Source organism: Oryzias latipes (assembly GCF_053564925.1).
Source record: "Oryzias latipes strain Hd-rR chromosome 1 unlocalized genomic scaffold, Olatipes_Hd-rR_3.1 chr1_Y_2".
Classification (NCBI taxonomy): domain Eukaryota; kingdom Metazoa; phylum Chordata; class Actinopteri; order Beloniformes; family Adrianichthyidae; genus Oryzias; species Oryzias latipes.
The window spans coordinates 244,190-266,158 of record NW_027616336.1 but is presented as its reverse complement, the minus strand read 5'-3'; the positions used below and the strand labels follow the sequence as shown (position 1 = coordinate 266,158).

The 21,969-nt window shown below is 43.9% G+C and overlaps 3 protein-coding genes across 6 annotated transcripts in view; 2 read left to right on the top strand and 1 right to left on the bottom strand.

Annotated features, from left to right (window-relative positions):
- Positions 1-11,156, top strand: part of LOC144990493 (synaptogyrin-2-like) — a 16,659-nt gene extending 5,503 nt beyond the window's left edge. The window contains exons 2-4 of the mRNA XM_078943995.1: positions 3,615-3,852; positions 6,936-7,072; positions 9,139-11,156. Coding sequence (XP_078800121.1) covers positions 3,615-3,852; positions 6,936-7,072; positions 9,139-9,369 — 606 coding nt within the window. The 3' untranslated portion in view covers positions 9,370-11,156. The remainder of the gene's footprint in view (positions 1-3,614; positions 3,853-6,935; positions 7,073-9,138) is intronic.
- On the bottom strand, positions 10,211-13,231 carry LOC144990492 (thymidine kinase, cytosolic-like). 2 transcript variants are annotated; one of them, XM_078943993.1, is made up of 8 exons: positions 13,215-13,231; positions 13,006-13,075; positions 12,818-12,849; positions 11,993-12,106; positions 11,777-11,870; positions 11,599-11,688; positions 11,376-11,495; positions 10,211-10,528 (listed from the first exon to the last, which is right to left on the bottom strand). In XM_078943993.1, coding segments are annotated over exons 1-8 (681 nt in total). In that variant the 5' UTR covers positions 13,217-13,231; the 3' UTR covers positions 10,211-10,369. The 2 variants fall into 2 exon arrangements, with proteins under 2 accessions (XP_078800119.1, XP_078800120.1); XM_078943994.1 differs by lacking the exon at positions 13,215-13,231 and adding an exon at positions 13,165-13,181.
- On the top strand, positions 12,728-21,969 carry LOC144990491 (kynurenine formamidase-like). 3 transcript variants are annotated; one of them, XM_078943991.1, is made up of 11 exons: positions 12,728-12,867; positions 14,886-14,976; positions 15,469-15,573; positions 15,648-15,696; positions 16,227-16,312; positions 16,379-16,451; positions 16,556-16,653; positions 18,127-18,205; positions 20,740-20,875; positions 21,056-21,160; positions 21,394-21,969. In XM_078943991.1, exons 2-11 carry the CDS (start codon positions 14,928-14,930, stop codon positions 21,418-21,420), a joined length of 807 nt encoding a protein of 268 aa, XP_078800117.1. In that variant the 5' UTR covers positions 12,728-12,867; positions 14,886-14,927; the 3' UTR covers positions 21,421-21,969. The 3 variants fall into 3 exon arrangements, with proteins under 3 accessions (XP_078800117.1, XP_078800116.1, XP_078800118.1); XM_078943990.1 differs by lacking the exon at positions 12,728-12,867 and adding an exon at positions 13,587-13,787; XM_078943992.1 differs by lacking the exons at positions 12,728-12,867; positions 14,886-14,976 and adding an exon at positions 15,224-15,367.

Here is a 21,969-nt window from a genome sequence, read left to right as displayed (position 1 = left end):
TCTTCATAGCGTCTTCATAGCATCTCCATAGCGTCACCATAGCGTCTTCATAGCGTCTTCATAGCGTCACCATAGCGTCTCCATAGCGTCACCATAGCGTCTCCATAGCGTATCCCTAGCGTCTAATAGCGTCTTCATAGCGTCTTCATAGCGTCTTCATAGCGTCTTCATAGCGTCTCCATAGCGTCTCCATAGCGTCTCTATAGCGTCTCTATAGCGTCTTCATAGCGTCACCATAGCGTCTCCATAGCATCACCGTAGCGTCTCCATACCGTCTCCATACCGTCTCCATAGCGTCTCCATACCGTCTTCATAGCGTCTCCATAGCGTCTCCATAGCGTCACCATAGCATCACTATAGCTTCTCCATAGCGTCACCATAGCATCACTATAGCTTCTCCATAGCGTCACCATAGCGTCACTATAGCTTCTTCATAGCTACATTCAGTTGGGTCTGGATGACAACCGCTTTCAGCTGGACTTCCTTCTCTTTGTGACCCAGTTTGATGACTCCCTGCCCCTCAGTAGTCAGAGGAGGAAAAAATAACTATAAAATTTGTGGACCTTTTTTAGTCACCATTCGCTAATGACATCATCAACACGTCACTGGCCAAAGCGTGAGTTCCTGATTATTGACGACAAATTCTTTGCCAGATTTCAGATATTTGAAGACTGGAAACATCCCTCTACGCGTCAAAATTGTTGCTGCGATTTTAGAAACGCGCTGCTGCTAGTGAATTGCATCGTGCCTGACGCCCAAAACATATGTTTACCCCTCATGTTAGTGTATGTGAAAAAAGCTGTGCCTTCAGCCGTACTTTCTACAATCTGTGGGATAATCCACAGATATCAGGTTCATTACATGCATGAAACTCTTGAATTCTATGAAGATAAGAACACGGCTACTAAGACAACAGAAAGTGAACCGAATCAGAGATCCACAGGACGCCTTTAGGGCTGGTGTCTTGACATGAACGAACCGCTGGTATGTCTTATGAGCTTGCAGAAGGAAAATGTCTTATGGAGCTAAATGAGCGTGTTGAATTTCCTCTTTATAGAGCTCAGTGTTTTTTATTTTGGTTTTATGTTATTAACACAAAGTTGAATTAATTGCCAGCCCTGAGACTGGAAGTTGTGAGTTTAAATCCACAGCTGAGTCCTAACCAAACACTAAAAATGGGACCCAATGCCTCCCAGCTTTACACTCTGCATTTAGGGGTCGGATTGGGGGGTTAAACCACCAACTGGTTCCCGAGTGCGGCTGAATCTACAGCTCACCACTCCCCCAGGGGATGGGTCAAATGTGGAGAACAAATTTGAGGTGTGTGACGGCGAGTGGGACTTTCAAGGCTCTGGAGAATCAGCACAATCTGTACTGCAGATCTGAATGGCCCCAGAGTCCTCTGGACCGGGCTCTGAACAAGCTCTGCAGCTCGCCTGGACTGAGGCTAACCAGACTCTTAGGTCACCTTTTTCAGATTTTTAAAACTGTGATCATTTGCACAGAAACATCTACATCTAATCAGTGACGGGATTAAACAACTGCCTCCCAGGACAAAAACTGAGTCTTCAGGAGGAAAACCTCAGCCTGTTCTTTGGTTGTCTTGCTTTGTTCTGCAGACGCACTCCACTCTGGCCATTCTGCTGTTATCTAACCTTCACCCCTCCCTGTGACTCTGACATTGAAGAGAACATGCTAGGAGCTCTATTCTCAGGTGTGGTCATGTGACCCCCTGGTTTATTTAGGGCTGGTTTGGAACCTTTTTTTTAAGTTTTTGGTCCTCAAAATCTTGGCAGAAAATGTGACAAAGATCTAACCAGCATCTTCAAAGAGGGCGGGACAAAGAACCTTCACAGAGTTGATGATTTGGTGGACCATGCTCCCATTTGACTGCAGTTTTGAAGGTTGATTGAAAACTCATGTAGTCATGAAAGGGGCGAGAAAAAACAAAAATCGGTTGGACGAAACTGCTAAGTTTTTTTTTTCCAAAGAAGTCCAACACGTTTGTGGAGGAAATGCCCCCAGAGGTCACTTGGTGAACTGCAGTTTGCTACAGCTTCCTCAGCTTTTAGAAAAGCTTCAATGCAGAAGCTACATGTTGCTCTTCCTGCAGATTTCTGAACTCTGGGTGGCTCTGAAACGCATCCCTGGTCGATGACGCTGTGGTGAATTTTTTCATCACCACTGCTGAGCATTCTCTCCCTCAGCTTTGAACAAAAAAACACCTGAGAATGGGCTGAACCTCCGCCTTTACTGCCCCTCTAATGGCTTCTGGTGATGGTTGGGGTCCGTGCTGCAGAAAAAGGAAAGTGTCATTTAAAAAGGATTTCCCACCCCCCACCCCACCCCCCCAAAAAAATTTACATTCTAACTCACACATTAAGACCAAGATCTGTGTGTGTGGGGGGGGGCTGGAGTCACATGGCAAGCAGCTGCCTGCAGAGTGGCGGGGGGGGGGGGTCTTCTGATATGGGCCATCTCCAGCAGAAGGAAGCAGGAACCTCTGCTTCAAACTGAATATGAACAGAAAGTCATTGCTGCACACTGAAATTTCCCAGAATGCTTTTCTGTACTAAAACCTGGCTTTGGGGTGTGGGGGTGCAAACGGCTAGCTCTATCTCTGACGTGAGTTTGCTGTGAATGTGTGAATCAGAAGAGGTTCCGGATCAGGGGTGGGAAAACTACGGCCCGCGGGCTGGATCGGGCCCGCCTCCATGTTTGGTCCGGCCCGCTGAACAATATCAGAGACCCATGTTTTGTTTTGTTTTTTAAATCTGGCCACACGATTAAGACGTGGCATTTTATTCCCCCATCTGCAGTCTGTGCTCCAACCTGAAACCCCCTCAAAATCTCTATCAAACAGAACAGAAGACTGTCTTCACTTTTTTACGTCGCAGTTTATCTTTCCTGGTTTAGCTCATTCCTTTAGAGCGATTATGCTGCCTTTTTTAAACAGCGCACCCTGTTCTGTGTCCTGATTGGCTGGAGACCTAAATCCTGCAATAAACGAGGGAACTCTGTACTGGTGAAAAGGTAACGCAGCAGAAGACATTCATCATTACTGGATGAGAAACAGACACGCGGGACATAGCGCAGCTGCACAAACTGTGAGACGCGTGAGGAACAGCAGCCCTCAAAGTCTTTATTAGGATTATGACAGGAGAGGAACCACTATTTAATTTTTTTTGTTTTTTAAATGTATCAGTATATTTTTCCTGAATTTTTGTCTTTGAAAATCATAGGGAGAGTTATTTGTTCATTGTTGTATTTCATAAATAATGTTATTTAATTTAATAAAAGAATCGTGAATGAATGAAACTTTATTCATTTAGCACTTTATAACTCCTTGAAGGTACCAAAGGGCTTCACATAAAAAAAAAAGATCTAAAATGGAAACAAAAGTTAAAACTAAAAACTCTAGAATATTCAGTTTTAGAATATAATTCCCAACCCAAACGTTTTGTCTACATTCCATGTTATATCATTCTCACTCCACGCATCTGCTCATGGTCCGGCCCTTCTATCCAATTTTAGAACCCAATGTGGCCCGCGACTTAAAATAATTGCCCACCCCTGTTCTGGATTCATAAAAAGTTTTCTGTCGGTCCTTCCAGGTGTTTGCTATTGTGGTGTTCTCCTGCATCGAATCAGAGGGGTACATCAACGCCCCCACCAGCCCCCAGGTGAAGTGCATCTTCAACAAGAATGACTCTGCGTGCCACTACGCCGTCGGGATCGGGGTGATTGCCTTTCTGGCGTGCGTGGGCTTCCTGCTGCTGGACGTTTACCTTCTGTTTTCGAGCAGCGCCCAGGAGAGAAAACTCGCAGTTGCAGCCGACCTGGGCTTCTCAGGTGAGCATCAGGGGAGGCCTTTTCAAATATCTGGATAAATTGTGGGTCTTTTGTGGTTATGCTGTTCATGTCAGATGCCCCCCCCCAACACACACACACACCTCTTCTTCCATTAATATGAAAACCTTTATCAAGACAAATAACATGTGCAATAGTAAATGACTATAGCTAAATCAGCTGGTTTTCATAAAGGAGTTTTTCTCCTCCACTGCTCACTAAGGATGACATAAAATCAACCATGTAAATTCCAGTTCAGTGGGAAAGTTTTCACTTTTATTTTCAAAACACCAAACAGGATTCTTATTCATAAATGCGTCCAACGTCTTTTTTTTCATTGCAATGTTTAATTTTGACACTCGACTGTTTCTGCTGTTCTCTGTTACAACAGCAAACATGTCTTGGTTCTAACTACTGAATAAACTAAATGATGAATAAATGCAAAGTTCTGATCGTAGGTTGGATACTGAAGCAAACAGTATTATCCACTTCTTTTCAAATAATCATTTTTTATGAAACCTATTTTAAATACATTATTAAAGAACCACATCTTGTGGCATTTTTCTCATGATGGAGGACATATGTAAAGAAAATTAGGATTAAAATTGCGTTTCTAAGCATTTTTTTATTCAAAATGTTGTGAATCAGGAGCAAAAAGTGATGAAAAAAGTGTCGTGGGAAAACGCTTGTCCGGATGGACGGATGAATGGCTAGATGGATACACTATGCTATGCAATTGATCCATAGGGGAAATGAATGGCAGTCTGTAGCTCCAGATCATTCACCGACATTAAAACAAAAACAAAGCTACTGAACATTTAGGGTACAAGTTTCCCCCTTCCCCATTAGTGTTATACAGTGTTATTGCACTGGGTACGAAGGACCTCCTGTATTTCTCTGTGGAGCTCAGCAGTGACCAAAGGGGTTGTTAAGAGTTTTATGAGCAGGGAACACCGGGTGAAAGGGGTGACTGGTGCTTTCTTCAGCTACACCAGCATCCTCATCAGGTTCAGTCTCTTTACGGCCTCAATGTACAAACTACAATTGGCAGGCCACAAGCTCTCTTCTCCGCTCCATTCTGATGCATCCAATTGCAGACCTATAGATCCTTTTTCCTCATCTGAGCTGGCATCTGGCTCAAAACTGTACGGCTGGATAGCTGCAATATTGGTCACCATTTTTGTTGCATCAGTAATGTTAGGATGGAGCTGTGAGGTGCTGTAAGCTGGCAGGAGAAACCGTAAACAAAGGGATGATGGAAGATGATTGGCGTGTAGTGGGTTGCAGATGTACTGGGCTGCAGATGTAGTGGGAGGCAGATGTAGTAGGTTGCAGGTGTAGTAGGTTGCAGTTGTGGTGGGCTGCAGATGTAGTAGGCTGCAGGTGCGGTGGGCTGCAGGTGTAGTGGGCTGCAGGTGTGGTGGGCTGCAGGTGTGGTGGGCTGCAAGTGCGGTGGGCTGCAAGTGCGGTGGGCTGCAGGTGCGGTGGGCTGCAGGTGCGGTGGGCTGCAGGTGTAGTAGGCTGCAGGTGTAGTGGGCTACAGATGTGGTGGGCTGCAGGTGTGGTGGGCTGATGTAGTGGGCAGATGTAGTAGGCTTCAATAGTAGGTTGCAGGTGTGGTGGGCTGCAGGTGTAGTAGGCTACAGATGTGGTGGGCTGCAGATGCGTTGGGCTGCAGATGTAGTAGGCTGCAGGTGTGGTGGGCTGATGTAATGGGCGGCAGATGTAGGCAGCAGGTGTAGTGGGCAGATGTAGTGGGCGGCAGATGTAGTGGCCTGCAGGTAGGGATGTGTATCGTGCCCCGGTATTGAACGAGCCCCGGGGCAACATTCTTCAAAACCGCAGTATCATTAAGATCTGACCTCAACGGTTCTGCTATTGGTACTGGAGAAGTGGCATTTCTTTTGTGTGTCCCACAAGCGTTATCTGAAAAAGAAAAAGAAAAAAATATATAGGAGTCTGCATCAAAGTGAATATGTTTCCATCATCTTAAGTCTGGTGTTTGACAGACAAACAATTAAATTAAATAATTAAATAAATATCCTTTAAATCAATACAAGTATTGCCAAATGAACTATCGCGATATGTCAGCATGACCATTTTTTCTTACATAGTGTTGCGGCTTCCTGTGCTTTCATCTCAGTGGGAAACTGATCCAAATGTCTCTTTGAGAGGTTCAGGTTGCTGACCCCTGGTCTAGCACATCCACGTGCATTCCAGGTTTGTATTGTAACATTATCATGTATAAAGTAAAATGTTTTATATAATGAGGAAATACAACACTCTATGTTCTTAATTTTATTTATTTATTTTTCGTCCTCAAAAAGTATCGATAAGAGTACCGTTAAAATACCGGATCGATAAGCAGTTTCAATAAGAGTAGTAGTACCGTTAAAACCTTAACGATACCCATCCCTAGCTGCAGGTGTGGTAGGCGGCAGATGTAGTGGCAGGCAGGTGAGGCAGGCTGCAGGTGTAGTGGACTGCAGGTGCGATGGGCTGCAGATTTAGTGGACTGAGGGTCTCTTCAGATGGGAGCTAATGAAGGCGACTGACTTTAGGGACTCTCAAATTATTTTTGTGTAGGCCTCTTTGATAAAAATTGACTCTGGTTCACTCAGTCAAGGTAAACTTGATGGTTGTCTTTGTCTGCACCATCAAGACCAGAAGACCTTTTTAGCACAAAATAGGAACCTGGAAAAAGAAACCATACTTAACTGCCACAGGAGTGAAGACCTCATGAATGAGTTAGACAGTTGAAGTTTAGTTCTCCTTTATTTGCCTTTGGGCTGTGGGGGGTGTCAGTCCATCAAATTTAATGAGTTTTTCTGGAAAAGCTCAAGTAAATGTTGGAGATCCCAACAATTGCAGAAGGGCTCCTCCACCATTTTCAGAAGCTGCAGCAGCGTGAAGTAGAGGGCTGTGATGCAGTAAACAGGCGTTGCTTGTGCACAGCAGGTTTCATAGTTGTTCATTCTTCGGGGCACAATGAAGCCACAGTTCCAGAGAACAACACGCAGCCATTGTTCTGCTGGGCTTTTCTGTACCGGCTGACCTCAGTTGTGTGTCGTCATGTGTGTTTGCAGGCCTCTGGACCTTCTTGTGGTTCGTGTGTTTCTGCCTGCTGACCAGTCAGTGGAGCCGCACTGAGGACATGCGCGGCATCCCCAAGGACGCGGGGCGTGCCGCCATTGCCTTCTCCTTCTTCTCCATTGCCACATGGGTGAGCTGGTGTACCCGAGTATTTTAACAGTAAACTGAAGAAATGGGTAGAACCTTTAAGGAGCAGAGGTTTCAGCAGGATTATTATTTTAGTAGTTATGATAACATTTGATTGACTGTTTACCTTTTTAAAAGACGCACTCTAATGAAAATTGGGTTGTTGGGGTTTTTATCCAGTTCTTGCGCTATTTTTCTGATGATGGAGGACATGTATAATGAAAGCTCAGCTTTAAATTGGATTTCTGAGAATTTCTTTATTTAAATTGCTGTGAATCGGGAGCAGACATGAAATTGCTGTTGGAAAAAGCCAGTAAATGACCTGCAGAGAGCTGGAGCAAAGTAACAAAGGCTACCATCAGTAACACACTACTCCGCCAGGGACTCAAATCCTCCAGTGCCAGACGTATCCCCCTGCTAAAGCCAGTACATGTGCCGGCCCGTCTAAGGTTTGCTAGAGAGCATTTGGATGATCCAGAAAAGGATTGGGAGAACAGTCAGATGAAACCAAAATATAGCTTTTTTTGTCGGAACTCTTCTTGTCGTGTTTGGAGGTGAAAGAATGCTGAGTTGCATCTAAAGAACACCAAACCTTCTGTAAAGCATGGCGGTGGAAACATCATGTTTTGGGGCTATTTTTCAGCAAAGGGACCTGCACGACTGATCCATGTAAAGGAAAGAATGAATGGGGCCATGTCTCCTCAGATTCTGAGAGAAAACCTCCTTCCATCAGAGTATTGAAGATGAAACGTGGCTGGGTCTGTCAGCATGACAACGATCCCAAACACACTGCCCGGGTAACGAAGGAGTGGCTTCATAAGAAGCATTTCAAAGTCCTGGAGTGACCTATCCAGTGTCCAGATCTCAACCCCATAGAAAATCTCTGGAGGTAGTTGAAAGTCCGTGTTGCCCAGCAACAGCCCCAAAACATCACTGCTCTAGAGGAGATCTGCATGGAGGAATGGGCCAAAATACCAGCAACAGTTTGTGAAAACCTTGTGAAGACTTACAGAAAACATTTGACTGCTGTCATTGACAACAAAGAGTATACAGTGATCCCTCGCTATAACGCGGTTTACTTTTCACGGTTTCACTACTTCACTGATTTGCATCGTGCATTGTGTTCTGCATTCTGATTGGCTAAAAAGTCACTCCGCTTCTTCTCTACCTGTGCGTCAATAACGTTGCAGTTTGATATGTACACGTACGTAAAACACTGACCGATGCAGACCTGGCAAAAATGACAATGCCACAAAGCGACAATGAAAGAGAAGAGGAAGAAGAGGACACAAGTGTGGCTAAAGATGAGGAGGAAGGACCAACGCTTGGTCGCTTAGCAACCATGGTGAGAATGGCCACTGAACTTCAGCGAGTAGCTCAAGAATGGGACCCTTTCATGAGCCATTCATTACAGTTCTCCAACATAATCGATGGTGGCATGTGGGTGTATAAGGATCTTTTTGCAAAGGAGAAAAAAGAGGGACAACAACTGCCTATCACTATGTTCTTCTTCCGAATAAACACTGCAGAGCGGAGTCAGGATGCAGCGGCTCAGTCTGAAGAGCAGTGAGATGCACCTGAATCAGTATTTTTCTGACTGTACTTTGTATTTTTTTCATAATCATTTTAAATTTAAAATCAGTATTTAATTGTATAATAATTGTAAAAAAAATAATTTCTACTTCAGGGATTTTGCCTATCACAGGTTATTTTTGGAATGTAACCCCCGCTAAAAACAAGGGCTTACTGTATAACAAAGTACTGAGTTGAACTTTAGTTGTTGACCAAATACTTATTTTCCACCATAATTTACAAATAAATTCCTTAAAAAGACAGACAATGTAATGTAATAAGTTTTTCTCTCATAGTTGAGGTTAACCTATGATGAAAATTACAGGCCTCTCACATCTTTTTAAGTGGGAAAACTTCCACATTTGGTGGCTGACCGAATACTTTTTTACCCCACTGTAGATGTTTGAATGAGCCACATTTCAGTTGTTGTGTCTCATTGCGTGTTTTTTTTTTAAGAGAATTCTGTTCAAACCTGCTGTGTGTGTTATGGCTCTGCAGGGAATCACCACCTACTTCACACTGGGACGCTTTCGCCACGGCGTGGACAGTCTCACCATCCCCACCTACACGGACCCACCTCCAGACCAGCACACCCCCTACCCTCCCACCTACGCCCCCACCACCTACACGCCGTACCCCAGCAACGTGCCGGACACGCTTCAGCACCCTTCCTTCAGCTCCACCCTCCCACCTCAGGGAGATGCTGGCTACCAGCCGCCCACATACTGACGCAGTGAGGGGGGGCAGCTGTATCATACTGATGTGCTTTCACATGCGCTTTAACACACCGGTGGACACTGCTGGGTTTTTTTTTTTTTAGAGGGGGGGGGGCAGTCTGTAAATGAGCAACCTTTGAACTTTGTAGAAACCACTTTCACCTCAACAAACTGCTCCTTGTGGCTCATGGGACAGAGACCAACAATCAGGGGGGATGAAGTGTTTGATTATGAGATGCTAACCTTGACATCTAAAGCAGCTGGGAGAAGGGGCGGGGCTTAGTGTCTGGTCTAACAGGATTAACATGAAGGTACTTCGTTAACTGTCAGGTGAGCGTCCCAGGGTTTTAAACTGTGCATATCTGTACAGCGGGAATCGAACGCCCGTCCTGCCTAGCTGGAGGGGCTCAGACCAGCTGCTGTGATCATGTGGGAAGTTCAATGTCAGGTTGAGTGACCTGTTCAGACGTCGGAAAGTGGTCACGAAGTGAAAAATTACGTTAATTTTGAGTCCGATCTGAATGTTGGGGGTGCGGCCGTCCGTCATTGAAGACTGTTGTTTAGAAGTGATCTGGGAACTGGATGAATCTGCAGAAATGCTCTGAAAATGGGCTGATCTGTCTGTTCTATTAAAGCGGGTTAAAAACACACAGGTGCTTCTGCTCCGGTCAAACCACCGTCAGTCTGTTTCCATTTCTGCCATGCTGCCCAGCTCCAGCACTCGCCAGGATCCAACAGCTTATTTTAGTCCTGGGGGGTTGGATTACGCATCAACAGGCAGAAGTGAAAGCTTCTGCTTCTCAAAGAGTCAGTTTGACGACTAAAACTTTACTCTTGACCTAAAATACATGACATTTCATGATGAAAAAATCGTTTATAAAAATAACTTAACACTTAAGAAAAGCTAAAATTACACCACTCCATAAGTGCTTCATGTAAATGAATAAAAAATACACAGAAAATGATCGGCTGATTGTCCACTTTAAACCAGAACAGAGGTGCTGCTCTCGTCGTCACAGGTGGAGGTGGGAGAAGACCTTCCGAGGAAGACTGGCCTCCACTTCTTTTCCTGCTCTGATTGGAGTTTTTCTCGTGTTCTCTTTGTCCTCTTGTCCTCCATAGCACGTCCTGCACACCGCCTGGTATTTGTCAGCTCCTCCAATCACCTCCACCTGCAGCAGACACCATTTCACACATCTCAGCTGCAGAGGCAACAAGACCTTTGTTCTTATAGTCCTGTTTTTCTGCAGCGTGTCCCAGAAGGTTCAGTCTTTCTGCGTGAACATTGTGGCAATCATCGATATTTGCTTACAAGCTCCACTGAGGATTTAAGGCATTGACTTTTTTATAGCAGCGGTCCCCAAACCCCGCAGTCCATGGGTCCTTTGGTACCCGACCGCACAGAAAACAAATAACTTACATTACTTCTGTTTTATTTATTTCGGAATCTGAAAGATGTTTTATTTTGAAAAATTTCCAGATTCTCTGTTACATCCGTCTGTCATTCTTGGTGCAGGCCAAGGCGCTCTTCTCTGTCACGTGATAGGATACCGCTAAAATAAAACCCAGGAGCTAGCAAAATGAGTAAAAAACAAACGTCTTTGGAAAGTTTCTTTGTCAAGTGGAAAACGCCCAGCCAGGAGACAGAAGAGGAGCCTTCCACTTCCAAAAAAGAAAGCTACATTTAATTGACAGTACTTCTTTTTCGCACCATGAGTGTGGGAAGGGGAGAGGATGATGACACCTGTGCGATGCACAATGTTATGCGTGTGTCAAAATAAAAGCTCAGAGCACGTCTGATCACATCTCTGTTCCTTCTACATCATAGCGTTGCAACAATAATCCTCCGCCTACATGTTAAAGACATTGTGTGGCGTCATACCGTTCTGTTGCGTTAAAAAGGTTGGGGACCACTGCCTTGGAGCCCTTCATTTGTTTTCCAGACAAAAGGATTATTTTATTCACGAGAGTTCCTGACTTTCGCAGGGGGTCCTCAGGAGAACTGAAGCTCAGGCTCACCTCCTTCTCCACTCCAATCCTCTTGGTGTAGGCAGCTTCTCTGTAGCACTGCATGCAGACGGCGTGCAGCTTCACCACGCTCTCTGCCAGAGGAACCAGGCTCAGGATGTTCCCAAACGGCTGCAAAACACACCAGACATGAAGTAGTGCACATGCTCAGTGCAGGTGAAGTGTTCTTCGTCTCAGACGGGGCGCCGCCATGCCAGAAGCAGGAGGGTCTCACCTTCCTCTGGAAGGTTGCATCCAAAGCAGCTACAATGACCGTTTTCCCCAGATTCGCCATCTCCTCACTAAACTCCACAGTGTCTGGAAACTGCAACATGGAGTCAGAAAGAGGTGATGACAGGTCCCAGAGGGACAGACGCCCCCATCCATGCACAGCAGGTAAACAGGAAACGTACAAACTGTCCCTCATCGATTCCAATGACGCAGGCCTTCAACGCAGCAGCTCGAACGTCGCTCAGAGAGTTGGCAGGAATGGCCTCCATGGTGTTTCTGGACAAGCAAGATGAAAATAGTTCTAAAACTCTGAACTTCATGCACTTTGCTTTTGGGAGGCCCCCACCCTGGGTAAACTCTTTGCAGAGTCCCTTTATGATCATAGCTGACAGTCTTACTTGTCATGTGTGGCCACTCCTGTGTCGGAATAACGTGTGTCTCCGGCGTATTTGATCACCAGGCATTTGTACTGAGCCACCTGGAAGCGGTGGACACGTCTCAGCAGCTCAGTGCTGCAGAGGAAACAACAGACAGACATTTATTTCAATTCACGTATCAAAGGAGCTTTAGGTCGACAACCAGCATGTTCACATGAAATAAACATCAGATCTGATCCGGTCACATGAGCTGTAGAAATCTGAAAATCAAAGACTGTTTACATGTTTCAATGTGCAGATCTCTTCTAAATTTTTGAGGGCATGTACAGACTTAAGATGCTAATTTTACTTTTTAAGCTAATGGTCTTTTGTTTCTGTTGCGGTCAGAGTTCTCCTGCAGAGCTTATTAGAGTGCTGTTGAACATAGCGAGCATCCTTGATTCCAAACATGTTTTAAGGTTTAAAAAGGGCCAAATATTACGAGTAATTGATAAACATGAGGAAAAAATCCAAAGTTTAGACGTTTGGGTTGTATTACTGTTTTTGTTTTTTGCTAAATAAATGGGGACTCTTTGAATTTCACAGTAGGGACATTTTTCATTAAAAGTACAAAGAAGAAAACGCATAAATATGTTTAATATGTTCCTAAGTGTTGTGAAAACGGTAACTTTTAATTCTGGGTTTACAGCAGGAGTGCAGATTTACGGCAGCTGGATTAACAACAGAAATGGCGGGACGGTGACGTCTTGGCGGAAAATGTCAACAAAGGAACCACAAAATGTATCGGAACGGATCCCTTTCTTACACGAAAACATTTTTTATTGAGTTGAAGAAAGAAAAACTGACCTTTTTCCTGAAAACATGGGTCCAAAGATGACCTGGAAACGGCAGCAGAGGTCAGAGTCTAAATTTAATTTAACTCATTTTCTCGTATAGTTAATGTTCAAAGTTACAACATGCGTTAAATATTTCCTGAACTTGAGTTTATATAGTCTATTTTTAATAAAAGCGGCAGAACATATAGATATACTCACTTGAATTTGTCCACGGCATTTCAGGGGGGAGTTAGACAGCACTGACGAATCTAAAACATCCATTTCAGACCTAAAAAAAACGTATACACCAACAACTAATTAAAGCCGTTTAAAATGTTGATAAATATTATTGGTCCAGATTTGTTCTATGTGCGTAACCCAGTAGAACAAGGAACTTTGAAAATCCCGCGGCCGCCAAGGTTTCGCACATTTCTATCAAGATTTCCACCAATGAACGTGAGTCACGTGATGCTTGTAGCCAATCAACCGCTGTCGTTTGCCGTAACGATGAGGGTTGCCCAGCCTTTGACCAATCTAAACTCACAAGGCGCATGCGTCGACCTTTTTTTTTTCTTTCGAAAACCTTTATTGGCATTACAGAGCTACTTGTACAGACATAAGGTCAAAGCAGAACAAATACTAAACGACTGTTTTCAGATACACTTTTTGAAGGGCATTTTATTTGTTTATAAACTTTTATGTAACTCAGTAATCAAAAAAAAATTGTAATAAATGCCCACCTTGTTCTTTAGTCTAATTAAAATGTTTTGCCTAAAATGTTTCTACTTTTTTTTAAGACCATGTTGATTTTAGATCCACTGCGTTGCGGGTTTCAGTGCACGCGGGCGTTCAAACGATCAGATTTGTAGTAAAAAGGAAGAGAGCGTTTTGTTTACACTGAGAAGTGGGTAAAGTTCAGCCGCTCGGGGTTTCAGCTGCTGCTGCCGGATTTTAAAGGATATTAATATAAAACGATGGACTGGACTAAAATGACGAAAGATGTAAGTTTTCTGTTTTCGTGTCGCAGGCAGAAGCGGAACTGATCTGCAGAAATATTCTTTTTAAGAGACTTTCGTTTTTATGAATTTTCATACAAAATTGCCGATTTTCTATCGGTTTTTTAAAAACCTTTTTATGTTTTTTTTTAAATGTTTAACGTCCCTTTTTGTTCTCCAACATTGAGTTAAACCAGTTGATCAAACTCGCCTCGTCACGTGACCATGTTGGCTACCTGTTTTTAGACTGACAAACTATACTTAAGTCTGAGTCTCTGAAAAATCCCTTACATACATTATTTTTTCTTTTTTAAATTTGAACTTTGTTTCTTAAACATAAAAATATATAACATATAATATGACAATTTAAATAGAATCAGTACATTCAAGTACCTTTTTACACCATGAAACTATATTGATCATCTGTGTCTACGTAATCATGCTTAAATCTTATGATAACACCAAGATAAAAACTATGTGGTAGAACTTACAACGTTTATTCCTTAATGTATGATTTTATTGTGTGAATATTTAAAGTTTTGTTAGAAATAAACCAATACTAATTTCTTTAAAACCTAATATCAAAATGATATTTACTTGGATCTCAACGGAGAAAGAATTTGGAAATAAATCCCACGAATCCAGACATAATTAAACTGATTGTAACCCTCAGAGCAGTGATCATAGTCAGGAGCAGCAGGTTGGTGGAGAAGCAAAAGCTGTACTTCATTCAAAACATTACGGTTTGACTAAAACAAAAAAAATTGTACTACGGTCAAAATGCTCCGTGTTTTTATTAAGAACATTAGCACGTCAGGCAAATGTAATGTTACTGTTGGTCATAACCAAACAAATGAATGAATCCATAAATGTTTGCTGATTTTACAAAGCAGTTTTGTTAAAACATGCAGACACGTTTAGTACTACACATATTTTGTTTTACATCATTAAATGTAGTAAGTACAACATTCATCTAGGTAACTGTAGTGCTGGAAGCAGCTGCGCCGGTAGAGGGCGTTGTTTCCCGCGTGTTCTTCACCCTGCCGCTCTGCGTTCGAGGCCGAACAGCTGATCGGCGTGCGCGTGCACGTATGTGTCCAACAGGAGCTCGAGCGGCAGTACTCCCCCAGCAGGTGGTCCCACAGGATGGACGCGGACGCGGTGATCCAGGCGCACGTGAAGGCTCTGAAAGCCGGTGAGTTGGCGCGTGCGCGGTGCGGCCGAAATCTGCCGGGGTAGTCCGTTCGTTAAGTTTGGGTCCAGAAATGACACGAAAAGCCGGAGCAGCCCCTGCTAATCACCCATGCGACTGTGGGCTCGCGCCGCTTTGGTCCAGCTTAAGTCAAACCAGTTGGATCTTAAATATGGTCACGTGCCTTAAAGGGGCTTTTTTTCCCTGTCATTGTAGATCCACGATTATTATGAGATTGATTTTGTATCAGCAGGTAAAAAACAGGTGTAGGAACGAACGGGGGGAGGGGGGTTGCAGACAGCACAGCTGTGGCCTCTGATCATCTTACTGGAGAATTTTGGATTAAGGGCCTTGCTCATGGGCACCATGATGGTGGATCAATCATCTGTCACGGGTTTAATCCTGGATTTTCTTTGACTTGAGGCAACTGGAGCTCCATTATGGTGAAGTTGGCATGTGGAACACCTCCCTGTTTGATGATGCTGGTTTCTGCAGGCACAGAGCGAGCGCGCAGCCTGGCTCAGACTTTACTCAACATCCCATACGGGGAGGGGGACGGGGAGAAGCTGGACATTTACATACCGAAGACCAACTCTCTGGGTAGGCGGTGGTTCCTCAGGTGGGCTGCAGGTGTGAGCAGAAAGCGTTCACCAGCCTGGTCTCCCTTCTTTCAGATCTCAACCTCGTCATTTACATCCATGGGGGGTACTGGCAGTTTCTCAGGTACGGACGGACGCCGTCTTGTGTTTGGTGCCAGATGTTTGTGGAAGCTGAGCTAATATGCAAGACTGAGTTCTCCTTTCACAGCAGCTTCTTCGTGGGGGTGGGGTGGGGGTTCTCCTTCTCTTCTGCAGAGCAAGGCACCTTGATTCCTCCAGATGTCATAAATTCTCCTACTCCAGGCAGAGATCCCCCCCTCCCCCCAAAAACACACAAGAAGGACCCCATTCCACACAGTGATACCATGTCTTTTTTTTATCATGCACCCCTCTACCTTTAGAGGTCCAGGTTAGACCCCTACTTATAAAAAATACATTTGACCCCCCCCCCCCCCCCCCCCTTCTGATCAGCAGCTGCTGGGTCCTGCAGCAGGAGATCATGGGGGGAGCATCTCCTGCTTCACTGACAACTTCTTGAAGCTGAATAGAAATGGGAAAAAATGGAGGGGGGGGGGGGGGGGGGGGGCATGATTAACAGAGGGAGGGGCCTATCTGTTGCAGGTGACCCACTAAGACTTCTTTTTGTCTGCCCAGTAAGGAGGAATCTGGGTTCTTGGCTGTTCCTCTCATTGAGAAGGGCGTAGTTGTGGTTGCCGTTGGTTACGACATTGCCCCGAAAGGTAAAGTGGTTTCATCCCAGTTGGTTCTGATTTCTAGAAAGCAAAACATGTCTACTTTCTACCCAGGTAACATGGACCTGATGGTGTCTCAGGTTCGCCGGAGCGTTGTGTCCATCGTCCAGCAGTATTCACACATCAGGTGGGCGTTCCTGAGCCTCCTCATCAGTTCCCGTCTTCTTCCTCCTGAGCAGGTCTGTCTCTGCTTCCTAATGAACCCTTCTTTTTTCTTCTGTCCACTGTCAGGGGTCTTTACCTGTGTGGCCACTCGGCGGGGGCTCACCTGGCTGCCATGGTCTTGTCCACTGACTGGTCACAATATAGCCTCAATCCTCAAATCAAAGGTAGGATCTGCTCCAGTGCTCACACTCCCTCACTCAGACACATGTATTTCTCCGCTGACAGTGACAACAAACCCACACGGATGGCAGAGCGGCCGCGTGCAAACACGTCCAAAGTGTGGCTGTAATTTTCCAAAGTAGATGCAGACAGCAAATGTAACAAAAACATGGCGTGTAAGGCCGGTTACACCAGTAACCTGTCCTTGCTAAAATACACCACATTCTAGCGGAGAGGTGCGCAGCGTTCGACCGTCCATGGGAGACGTCTAGCGCCGCTATTGTTTCAACAGGTGTGTATGCTAACGGTACACACGTGGAGCTACCAGTACTGTAAAAGTACTGCTAGTAACTGGCTGAAAGTTTGTGTTGTGCCTCAATAATAATAATAAATTATCCGACATACAATGTAAACCTAATTAAAATACAACATTTGACATTTTTATTTGTATCGTTAATGTTCTTTGAAAAGAGGAGGCTATTTGATATACTCTGCATTTTGGTTATTAATTGCCTTGTTTATTTAAAATTGTTATGTCAAAGTCTATGTTATTGCTACACAAGATGAGTTTATATTTTTTGTTCATTTTATTTTACGGTTGCAAAGAATATTAAATGAATAGACTGTGTTTTAAATGGTTCTAAAATAAAAGGTTTTCGTATGCCCAATTTTTTTTCTGCCTCCGTGTTTCTACACAGAAAAGTATCGATGTCGGTACCGGATCAATAAGAGGAGTCGTATTGATTAAATCTTAACGAGAGCCATTCGCAATGATATATATGACTGTATATGAGAACTGGACTAAGTGACCCCTCCCCCTTGCATTCCAAACAGGATGTACCAGCAGACTCCAATAAGCCACAATCCCATAGACTTCTAATGAGAAATAAATAGTCAAAACTGTTTGCCAGAATAATCAATCTGGCTCTGAAAACTTTTTTTTTTTACATTTTCTTACTAATCCTTATATTTTTTCTTTGTTACGAGTTATTCAGGTTATAAACTAACCAAGCAGATGCCTCCATAAAAGCATGTGGTTCCCCATGTCCAACGTTCAAAATGCTTGATTTACAGATTCACCCTCTGAGTGGAAGGGGTGTGGACTTCCAACAAGCTCATTCCTGATTGGTGAGCGTGGTTACCATAGAAACATAGACTCAGACCGTCTCCAACACGGTGACATGCATATTGTGAAAAAATGGCGACTGAATTGACGTCATTTGGTTGGAATTGGACGTCAGGCCTTTTCTATGGATGACCTCACATTCACCCGGTCCATTTCTCGTATACAGTCAGTGGGGTCGTCTCTGCTCTGGCCTGGTTCAGTACGGATGATGTGAGGCTGGACAGGAAACGGATGGATGAGGAAAATGTAATCTAACCCGTGCTGGTGTGGGCTGAGAAGGACCTAAATGTATTCAGAGACTCAGATGTGGAAGGGTGGGGCTGATGCATACTTCTCTTGTTTTTCTATTGAGGTGCTTTTCTTGTGAGCGGCATATACGACCTCCTGCCCATCCTGCCCACCTACATCAACGAGCCTTTGAAGATGACCGAGTAGGTTCTTCCACAGCATTCCTCTGCTCCGTCGTGAGTTTGCTCTGCAGGGTTTTCTTTTTAATGCTGCAGTCATCCATGTTCCTGAAGCAGATGCTAAGCTGTTTTCAAAGTTTTGGGTTCATGTTTTCCAGAACATGAACCTTAAAATCCCATTCAAACTATCTTTTGATCTATTGTTAAAGTGTTCCCAGTGGTCTTTTACGTACCATTATTCTGCTTTTTGGTAAAATAAAAAAAGCCATCCTTTAGTGTTTATCAAAAATGCACCTCTGAGTTGTTGGGGGGCGCTGTTGATTGCGGAGTAAGCCACTGCTGATATCCCATCATCCCTTTGTTTATATCCTCTCCTGCTAGCTTACAGGGGTGTATTCCAGAAAGCAGGTTATGCGAGCTCCCACGGTAAGTTTGAGGCTAAGGAAGTTGATAACCTCATCTTTCGGTTCCAGAAATGGAGGTATGTTTCAGGGTAGGTCAAGTTGCCATAGCAACTCATGCTCTGAACATAACCTGGTCTGGAGGAGGTTTAGTTGAAGGTTAGTTTGTTTACAGAGAGGTGAAGCAGCATGGCGTGTCCATTTGAAGATGATTTAGTGGATGAAGAAGCTCAAATAATACTTTTTCCACCGTGAGAGGGTGACAAGACCACATATGGATGTTGGAAAAATAAACTTTTTTACTTTGATCTAACTTAATTATTTGCTTCAGTTAAGATAATTGAAAATCTTTTTTTTTGTTAAGTCAGTTTAAAAATAACACGTAGTTTTCAGAATGTTATTTTGCTTTCATTCAAATTAATTCAAATTAAGTAGGTGTAACTTTGGTGCTGCTGTTAGATCGGCACCGCAAAGAATTGTGGGATACCATTCCCTTTGTCTGTCTGGACGGATTTGGGTTTAAGTGTGGCTTTTTGACCAAATGGGTTTAGTTTTTTAGCTGTTTTACTGTGTTTTACCAAGTTATTTTGTGCTACTTTGCTCAAGTCTCTGCACCATGAGGGAGAAGGAGGGAGAGGAGGATGAGTTTATATAGCACCTGGTATATTAACAATGTTGGAAAATTCCTAAACGATTGCATTCATGCAGCATATACTGTTTTGTTCTTTTTATTGTTATAAAAATGAGGATCTGCCGGCTCAAACTTAGACATATGAGAGTTCAAGAATTTTAATTCATTACGATGGAAAAAAAAATACTTGAAATGGAGTAATATGACATTTAGTTAAATAAATATGTAAATTTGAGTTGTATTAACAATTGTTGAGTTTTATAGACGTAAGAAATTAGGTTGAAAAATTTAACTTAATTACTTGTTACCAATAGAAGTAATTCATTTAAGGTGGCAAAATTGGATAAGTTATATATATATGCGTCACATGAAAATGGAAATAAGATCAGAAACTTGTGCGTTTACTTTGTCTGTTCTTCTACTACAAGCAGAAACTCTTTCTTTTGCGGATGCAGGCGTGTTACTTTTTTGATGGACGTATAATCTTCATTCGCCGTCATTAATCTCAGATTCCGTCTCACTGAAGTGTAGTGCTTTCTTTTTTTTTCTCCACGCGTTTCCATGGTGACTCCAGAAATCGGCGATCTATTGAGAATGTCTTTAGGTACCTGCTGTGCACGTGCATTAACCCAGGGTTACCAAGTCGAGTGTAATTACGCTAACTCATATCCGGTCTTTTGGAACCGACATACCCCGAGTAAGCAAGTTCAGGCGGATTTCAGCCAGAGTTCAGGGTTAAAGTCAGGCTAGTTTAAACATGCTTCCTGAAATACCCCCCAGGCCCTCACAACCCCAGCATAACAATATTGGAGCTATCCAGTCGAACAGTTTTGAGCCAGATTCCAGGAAAACAAAGACATTCGAGGATCTGTTTGTCTGCAAGTGGATGCATCAGAATGGAGCAGAGCAGGGTCACCAAAAATGAGCTTTTTCAAATTGCATATTTATTATCTCTTCCTGATTCATCAGGATTTTAATTAAAAAAACTGAGAAATTCAATTTTAATCTTTAAGTCTTTTATATATGTTATTCATCACTTTTCATTGGAGTGGGTCTGTAATAGAAAAACAGAGGTGGAACATGCAGGGAGGAAAGCTTTCTGAACATTTCCATATCCAGAACTCTGATGACGGCCCTCAGAGGCCTGAGGAGCTTCTTAAGAAGTGTGAAAAGTTATCAAACCTTTTTTTTTTTTTAAGCTGAAGAAGTTGGACAGATTGGTTCTGCTGGAGCTGATCTCTTTAGAAGATGATGGTCAGCATTTAATGTGAATGATCCTGAAAACCATCTGAGCCGCTGAGATGTCAGAGGAGAAACGGACCAAATGATGCGGCTGTAGAAAAACAAGCTCCTGATTGTGTCAAACAGAAATTTGTCAAAAACCTGAAGTTATGGTGAGGTGGGGTGAAGTGTCCGGGTTTTCAGGGGGGTGGTGGTTGTGGATGGAAAGGTCTTTGTTTGCCATGTGGTCCACAGTGCCAGCCTCCGCCTCATTCCTCCATCACCCGGGTGTTCTTTGTTGACAGGGCCGTGGCGGCCAGAAACAGCCCCAGCCAGCTAGTCTCTCAGCTTCAGGTGTCCTCCCCCAGCTGTCAAATCATCGTGGCCGTCGCTGAGAATGACTCGCCGGAGTTTCGCAAGCAGTCGGAGGAATATTACACAGTGAGTACCCAGAATCCTTTGCAGCTTCTGCCGTTTGTGAGAAAACCTGCTGCTTTGGTGATGTCTGTCCTTTAGAAGTTTCAGTTTAAGGCACCAAACTCTCAGGAAGACATGCTCTGAGTTGGTTGTTCTTGTGCTGTTTGATGATCTGCGGTTTCTCTGTGTCGCCTCCTCTTTGAGACTCTGAGAGCGGCAGGACTGAAGGTGAGCCTGGAGGATGTGCCGGACACGGATCACTTCAGCGTCGTCGACCAAATGGTCGATCCGGAGTTTTGTCTAACGAAGGTGCGTGTCCTCGGGAAGCCATTTGTTCCGAGAATTAAACGGGACATAAAAGGAGCGAGTGTTGTGACTTTCTGAATCCCTTCTGGGAACAAAGAGGTAGCATCAGCGCAGATGGTCCATGCAGAGTCCACATCTTTAGCTGGCAGCAGTGTCAGGGTTGTCTTCTAAAATTTGGTGGGAATTAAGACGTAAATCTGAAAATGTTTTTGATTTCATGTTCTGTTTTTCTGCAGCTTTTATTGAAGATGATGGACAGCTGAAGATCAGACGCCTCAGCATTCCTCTGTGTGCACAGACGCTATGAAAAGCAAGATTTCTTTTCCTTTTTGGGGGTGGGGGGAGGGGGTCTAAACAGTTGGAATGAACTAAAAGCGCCACTGATTGTTTTGTCTTGTCTACTGCTGGATAACATAAAGTTAGGAATCGTGTCCTTCATGGTTCCAGTGTGTTTTATCGGGCCTGCTGTAAACAGACCACAGATCTGCAGTCACTGTCGTCAGCAGAGGCGGTTCCACCTTGTTCTGAAGGCTGTCGACGCTTCGGAGCAGATCCCCGCCCGTGTACCAATCAGTGAACAGACGTGGTTTTCAGTAGTTCTTCTGCTGTTGCTCCCATCGGCATCGGCATGCTGTGGATCAGTGGTGAACAAATCAATAGTTTTATTTGATGATAGTTGACTGAAAACATGAATGTGAGCAAGAACAGACACACATGGAGACTTTCAGGTGGCTTGATGCCATTTTCACAATGTTCCTCTCATTTTCTGCAAGATATGGATGAGAATCACAATAAACATTTATATTTGAGAA